We start from the raw sequence: 8,016 nt of genomic DNA, 5'->3' as shown, positions 1-8,016 counted from the left end.
TTTAGGAAGTGTACAAGCCAGGCCTGGGCCTGAAACTCCCTCTGATTTCTCCTCCCCCCTCACATTTGGGGAAGTACTGGGCCTCCGCTTACCGCTTCTTCACACTAAGATGCTTGTGCAATTGGTAACCCAGCATCGAGTATTAAAGGTACTAACCCATATCCCAGCACACAAAGACATGGCACATCACAGTGCGAAGAATGAGTTGTGTTAGAACAGTAGACTATCACGCAATATTTAATTTTTTTTCATCATTAGATCAAACCAGCAGTTTAGCCATCGATTGGGCTTATGACCAGGGCATCAAGTATGCGTTCTGCTTTGAACTGCGTGACACTGGTGGCTATGGTTTCGTTCTACCAGCCAATCAGATTATCGCAACAGCTGAGGAAACCTATCTGGCTCTGATGGACGTTTTAGACCATGCTAGACAACATCCCTATTAAAATAAATTCACAGGTTCCTGCAGCAAAAGTGTCACTCATCAGAACTGAAATTTTTTGTTAAAGATGCAGTTTCTCTTGAATAAAAGGCTCAGAATGTAGTTTGATTTGCGTTTATACTATTGCCATGACTACCACACTGTATGCAATCATGAAATACATCGTGTGATATTTTATTCTGTACAATCAAATCAAAACCTCTCCTTTCCAAGTCATTTTATTTCTTCAAACTAAGTCATCAGCCAAAAGGATGTCTCGTGCCAATTTCTTTCATACAGGGAATCCACATTTGGTGGACTTGGTGGCGCACTGGGTTTCTTTGCTGTCTGTTGTCTCTGGGATTGTAGTTTGTAAATGGTATAGACTTGTAGGGATGGTGGTTCCCTCTCTCAGTTGGCAGTGAAATGGGTTTGCAGGGTCTCAATTCAACTCGTGATGAGCGTGGGTGTGCAGAGCAAAATACCCCCTAATTTGGGGCTGACAATCTAATGCAGAAAACAGCTGGTGTAGGAAATAGAAAAGTCACACAATCTTGACTTCTTTGAGGAAGTGATATCCTAACTGGACTGTGTAAGCCTTACAATGTGCTATACATAGACTTCCAGAAGTCATTTGAGACAGTTCCACTCAAGAGGCTAAATAGTTCATCCCAAGGTTGATGTAAATTAGAAACCCAAGGTAAGCTGGACAAAATTGCATGTACTAAACTGTGGAGACAGGGGAGGCACCTCAGAAATTATAGAATGAGCTGGACAAAATAGGTCGTGTCATTCTGGATGAACTGAATGGCCTTCCTCATGCGTTATAATCTTGTATCTTGTTTAGGAGGGAGACATATTGTTGAATTTATCTGTGCTATAACTCACAAATGCTTGATGTTAACATGGGATATTCAAAACTGGAAATTCCATTCTCCCTTGTCACCGTGAAAAATTGGAACGAGCCCTTGGCTTTGTGGTAGCATTCCGGCCTGAGTCAGAAGAGGCAGGGTTCGAATCCCGCTCCAGACAGTTCTGGTGAATGGAGACTGGAGCTCTGGCTCTGCATTTTGGGGATATTCGCCTCCTATGGGTGGGGTGTCCCCCCCCCCCTCTCCACTCGCTGGAGCTGAGGGAGCCCACAAAACCCTCCTGCTGGTATAGGGATGGTTACGGCCACGGAAGGAGCGTTCACGTTGCGGCCAGACTGCTAATCAGCTTGTGAGTCCTCCCGCTATTCTCCAAGTGAGGAGTGTGACGATATGAAAACAATAACCTTAAAAAATTCACCAAAAAAGCGCACACGCAAGGATTTGAATCCCCAAGGTCTCCGTGGCATAGTGCTGTACTCTGCCACCTGCTGTTTTATATGGACCAGCTAGTTAGGAGCAGGAATCCTGGCTGATTTTAATTGTTTCTAGTTTGGGAAATGGAGGCCAAGTGTAGCACCAACACCACACCCAGCTGAGATCATCTAACTCTGATTTGCAGGGCTCACTACCACATTGGGCTGTGCATTTACCTATATTGGAGCAAAGTCTCTCTGGCAGCTTTTTTAAAATTCATTCACGGGATGTGGGCGTCGCTGGCAAGGCCGGCATTTATTGCCCATCCCTAATTGCCCTCGAGAAGGTGGTGGTGAGCCGCCTTCTTGAACCGCTGCAGTCCGTGTGGTGACGGTTCTCCCACAGTGCTGTTAGGAAGGGAGTTCCAGGATTTTGACCCAGCGACGATGAAGGAACGGCGATATATTTCCAAGTCGGGATGGTGTGTGACTTGGAGGGGAACGTGCAGGTGGTGTTGTTCCCATGCGCCTGCTGCTCTTGTCCTTCTAGGTGGTAGAGGTCGCGGGTTTGGGAGGTGCTGTCGAAGAAGCCTTGGCGAGTTGCTGCAGTGCATCCTGTGGATGGTGCACACTGCAGCCACAGTGCGCCGGTGTTGAAGGGAGTGAATGTTTAGGGTGGTGGATGGGGTGCCAATCAAGCGGGCTGCTTTATCTTGGATGGTGTTGAGCTTCTTGAGTGTTGTTGGAGCTGCACTTATCCAGGCAAGTGGAGAGTATTCCATCACACTCCTGACTTGTGCCTTGTAGATGGTGGAAAGGCTTTGGGGAGTCAGGAGGTGAGTCACTCGCCGCAGAATACCCAGCCTCTGACCTGCTCTCGTAGCCACAGTATTTATATGGCTGGTCCAGTTAAGTTTCTGGTCAATGGTGACCCCCAGGATGTTGATGGTGGGGGATTCGGCGATGGTAATGTCGTTGAATGTCAAGGGGAGGTGGTTAGACTCTCTCTTGTTGGAGATGGTCATTGCCTGGCACTTATCTGGCGCGAATGTTACTTGCCACTTATGAGCCCAAGCCTGGATGTTGTCCAGGTCTTGCTGCATGCAGGCTCGGACTGCTTCATTATCTGAGGGGTTGTACAAGGAACAATCTGGCTCTTACGATGGATGCAATACCTCTGAAATTTAGTTGGCTGTGACTTTAAAAAAAATTTAAACTCGCATCATAAGGCTTCAGCTCAAGGATCTAATGATTTTATATCAAAAAAAAGCACAAGATTGTTAATTGTCATGTACTTTTCATTTTAAATTTAAATACATTTTATTTAAAAAATAGAAGATATACAGATTTTAAAATTTTAAACCAAAAACCAACAGCACTTGACCAACTGTGCCACACGTCACAATCATCTAGCTGGCGTTCACATAACATGCAAACCAACAAACAGGAGCAAAATATGAAGGAGCCCTGACCTTCTGAGTGTAGACAGCGTGCAGTTTTTATAGGAGTACGCCCACTATGTAATTATCTGTTCTGTTCCAGGTTCTGAACTGTGCGGTTGATACTAGAGCAGGGAACGCCCCTTGACAGATGCACATCATTATATCCATTGGCAATCTTTCATTTTAAAAGGAACACTTCACATTACCGTAATGAAGAAACTGAAGGAAGTTGTATAAAATGAAACTTTAGAAAAGTATATATCTATCAGGCTAGGATGGTTCCAAGTTTGACCTCTGATCTGCACTGAGTTAGCTACTCTCAGTTAGGGTGATATAGCCAACTTAACTTAGCACCCCTAGGCTAGGGAAGGGAAAGATCTCCAGGGGTTCCCCCTCTAGATTGCGTTCTCATAACTCCTAGTAGAAAAGTGCATGGATATCATCAGCACTTCCCAGGCTACGAGGGCTTTCAATACCCTAGTTCCTTCATCGTTGCTGGGTCAAAATCCTGGAATTCCCTTCCTAACAGCACTGTGGGAGAACCTTCACCACACGGACTGCAGTGGTTCAAGAAGGCGGCTCACCACCACCTTCTCAAGGGCAATTAGGGATGGGCCAGTGATGCCCATATCCCATGAACGAATAAAAAAAAATTCACGATCTCATGGATGCCATGTTTTAGGAAACATGACCAAATACTTTTCAATTCTGTGGTTTAGCAGTGATGCAGTAGGACTCTAGAGTTGTTACAGAATAGCTTCTTGTTTTGAAATTCTCTTCTCTGGTTTCAATACCATGATGCTGGTTTTACTAACCGCTCACATCTTCAACTTTGTTTCCTGGCTATTCATCTTCCTCTGAATGTTGCTGCAGGAAAGGTTAACAATTGTGCAATTGTATTTAGGAGACAGAAAACAGTAATAGCACCTTCTAAAAGGGTACGTATGGCAATGAGTCACATGCTGTGACTAAGGTTAGGAAAGACTACTTCCTGGTTGAAAAACACTGACTGACTAATAACGCTCTACCCAACAGTAATGGGACACTTCTGCAGTTGCAGTGCTCATCCGTCTTGTCAACACGTTCCGCCATATTCACTGGAAACGGGTAACTTGCTGAAAACAAGTATACAGGGGAAAAACTGCCCCCTCAATTTCTGCCAGCCGTTCCACCCCTGAGCTCAGGAACTAACTTCTTATGGTCTGCATTTTCTATCTCCTTTTCAGCTTTGTGCATCTATTCAAGTACAAACTTCGTTCTCAGGAGTGCCTTGGTTCTCTGGAGCAAAAAGAGGCTGGGGTACCAGGATGGAACACTATGCTGTGAGCGTCTATGCATCATACTGCCACATGTATGTGCTGTTTTGAAAAAAAAGGGCACACCCCAAACAACAAGACCCCCAGAAAAAAAAATATATTAACTCACAGATAGGTTGTGCCCCCCAGTTTGGATTTTTCCTTTTAAGAAGTGCAACCTATATGCGAATCAACAGGATATATGTTAATCCTTCAAGGCCATCTCACTTCATTTGCTCATAGAATCACAGACCATCAAAATAACCTTTTGAGGCCTGCACATTCTTCCAATTTGCACATTTTGATTAGATGGACTTTAACCAGCTCGAGAAGAGCAGCCTAGAATAACTTTCACTAGGTCTTGCAGTTAAAAGAAAACTTTATCCGGAGATACTGGTACAATACTATAATTTATCCATTTTCCTTTTATAAAACATTTTTTAAAGTTTGTGAAAGTAGTGTCTATTTGTTTATAACAACAAATCTTTTTAACAGCAGAAAACAGCCCCTGACGGGTATGTTACAATGAAAGAATCTCTTTCCTCTCTCTGTTACATGTGAATATGTTGCCAGACTGACAGGGATCTGTACTAGATGCTCACAAGTTAAAATCAGTTTTGGGTCATAGACCAGGCCACTGGTGTTGGATTTTCACAAGAAACAAGATTTTCAAAAGCGTTTCCAAAAATCATAGAATCCCTTTTAACAACAGAATTTGACCATAAAGCAGTGGCACTGGTCATGGGTAAGCAGAAAGGAGAGCCTAGTGGACTGAAAAAAAACACAGTAAAACCATTGACAGGTTAATTCTGTAGCAGAGCAGCTGCTGTGAAGTTGAAAGCGTCAGAGGCAGCAACTGAAAATAAATTTAACAAAAAACATTTGCAACAAATAGCTACAACACATTAATGCATGGTAATGGAAGGCATTTAGCACATCAGGGTCCAGTTCAGTATTTGCAATGGTCTCTTTTCTAACAGAGTGCTGAAGCTCATGATGTACACATTCATCATGTATTTACTGATTGGATTCTGTCCCAGTCTGTATTTTTCCAGCAATAATTTCACAAATAAAGGCCGTATCAAGAATTTACAAGCCATCACTCAGGCAGTACACTTGCTCTCGGCTCTCGGTTGCAAACTGAATCAAGTTGTAAATTATTGAACAAGGACAGGATTTCAACAACCAACCATTATCTGCTAGTAGAAAAATATCAGTGTAGAATTTCCAAATTTGATATCATAGGGTTTCAAAAATCTGAAAACCAGCTCCGTGCACCAGGTTTATAAATACAATACATTATGCGTTTTGAGTTGTATTCTGGCAAATGTTAGCATGCTAGCAGATCTGTATTTCCTAGTTCAGTAACGTGCTGTTGGAAAAATGAGAATCTGTTCACTTGCTGGTTAATTCCTGCTGCATCATCAAATTATGAAGCTTCCTTTAGGACATGTAACACAGTAGAGAGAGGATTATTACAGTGACATACTTGGAGTATTGTTTAACTATTTAGTGGCGGTGGTGGGGGAAAGGAGGAAAGGAAAAGTCTTATCAATGATTTGGAATATCCCAGGGATCTGTAACAATGCAGAGAACAGTAGATTATTTTTCTCTAATGCTGTCTTTTGGAGCCATAGAAAAAAATACAGCGCTTTTAAGGCAAGGGAGTGTGTACTTGTGTGCAACATGCATGGTTTCTGGCTTTCTACATCAAAACCCATGCTGGAATCAAACAACATTGAGGATCTATTGTGTATTCAAGGCCATGGTGCCTTGTAACAGGATTACTGTAATAAGTTTACATGGTGCTGAACAGTCTTCCCTTGTTCTTCTGTTTCAATCCTTTTCCTCTGCTTCTGGATGGAGTTCAAAGCTATAAATGAGATTAAAGTGGATATTTTAAACCTTAAGTAGATATTGAGTGTCACTGTTTTTTTCCCACAACTTATGTTTGCTATTGTATTCAACAGTATCTACTAACAGACATTGCTTCAAGTTATTCTTTACTGAATGTCAGTGATATACATTTTCTACAGATCTTTAGTACTATAGCAGCTGACGATAAAAAGCACAGAAAAAAAACAATGGACACCAGGTTTAAGAATGGTGGAGGAGTGATATTCCGCCTCTTATTTCCATGGTTTGTTTTGGATGCTGACTGTTTGCGATCGGGCACCAATGGAACCAGCTACAGAGGAAGCATGGCTGCTGGAGGTCTTCAACAGTGCTCTTGATGATGAAAGACGACTGAGGTTACCTAAAAGACATTAAATGAGCAAGAATTAGAACACAACCATTGCTAAGAAAATGGTATGAAGTTGGACAAATCCTCAGAATGGATAGCACTGAACCAAATTCTAGCCTACTATAACAAGCGTAGCCAAACAGTGTAGCAGCAATGGGAATGTGTTAAAATAACTGAGAGAATGTCTTCTCTAATTGTCTATCAGGGAAATGCACCTACCAGTGTAATATTACACTGTAGGAAAAGTCAGAGCGAATCTAAAGGGATAGAATAGGGTTGAAATTACATTGTTTTAAAGACAGGAATTCCTCTAAGTTGAAAACTGCAAACCAGAGAGCACAAAACAATAGGTAAGGCCAAATGATGAGTCTGTCCTGTGTTCATGACTATTTTATAACTCTCTCTCAAGCACTGAAGCTTGAAGATAGTTTCTCAGAAAACTTCAACAGCAAATGGTCAAAGCCTTCGATAGACATATCAGCACCCGAAAACTGGTACACCAACTCTGGCCTGACTGGCTGAGCTAGTTGGTCTCAGTCAGGACTTCAACAGAATCACCACAATTGCTACTGGTGTCGCAACGGTAGGAAAGTTTAAAAAATACTCAAGGTTCCATTTCCTATTGGGTATCCAGTGATTCCTGCTGGAAAATGCATGTACGTAGATGTTGTGTGAGGCAAGATTAGCCTTGGCTGTGACACCATCCACAGTTAAATATCCTACTGATACTCACAGGCAAGACTCAAGTATGAAGAATGGATACTTGAGTGAGGCATGAGGGGGCTGTGGGCACCTGTGGAACAGTACCCTAACATGAATCAGGAGGAGAGGAGAAAAGGAGGGGAAGGGGTGAATATTTGGTTAGGAATGGAACTGAATTATGTGGAAAATTATAGACAGAAAGCATTGGATATTTGGGATAGGATGACTTCTGAATTACTGAGTGTATGGAAATGAATAATTGGTTTGGTGGGGGGGGTGGAAATATTAGATATGACGGGCATTCTGGAGTTTTGCTCTATACTTTTTGGGGGTAGAAAGGGGGAAACAGGAAGAATCTTTCCAAACTCTACCCTCAGGAGATGAAATGGGTTGGTTAGAATAAGATAATTCAGATTGTTAAAAGAACAGGCTTTATAGGTTGAATGGACTATTCTCACCTCACATTTTATGTACAAATGCCCTCTTTAGGGTGGGCATTGCAAGATCCTCTTTACCTTTACCTTTAGGTGCTGTGCTACTGCTGGATATCCCACCACTAGAGTTTCACATTTTCAAATCAGCTATTTCACACAAGATTGGATGGAAAGATGACTTGGTCCATTCGA

At 42.4% G+C, this 8,016-nt stretch overlaps 1 protein-coding gene across 1 annotated transcript in view; it reads right to left on the bottom strand.

Moving 5' to 3' along the window:
- Window positions 1-3,001: 3,001 nt before the first annotated feature.
- Window positions 3,002-8,016, bottom strand: part of cep41 (centrosomal protein 41) — a 35,618-nt gene continuing 30,603 nt past the window's right edge. Inside the window, exon 11 of the mRNA XM_068005187.1 lies at window positions 3,002-6,700. Coding sequence (XP_067861288.1) covers window positions 6,573-6,700 — 128 coding nt within the window. The 3' untranslated portion in view covers window positions 3,002-6,572. The remainder of the gene's footprint in view (window positions 6,701-8,016) is intronic.

Source organism: Heptranchias perlo, chromosome 24, assembly GCF_035084215.1.
Source record: "Heptranchias perlo isolate sHepPer1 chromosome 24, sHepPer1.hap1, whole genome shotgun sequence".
NCBI classification, from domain to species: Eukaryota; Metazoa; Chordata; class Chondrichthyes; order Hexanchiformes; family Hexanchidae; genus Heptranchias; species Heptranchias perlo.
The sequence above is the reverse complement of the archived record's forward strand: the minus strand, read 5'-3'. Positions and strand labels throughout refer to the sequence as shown.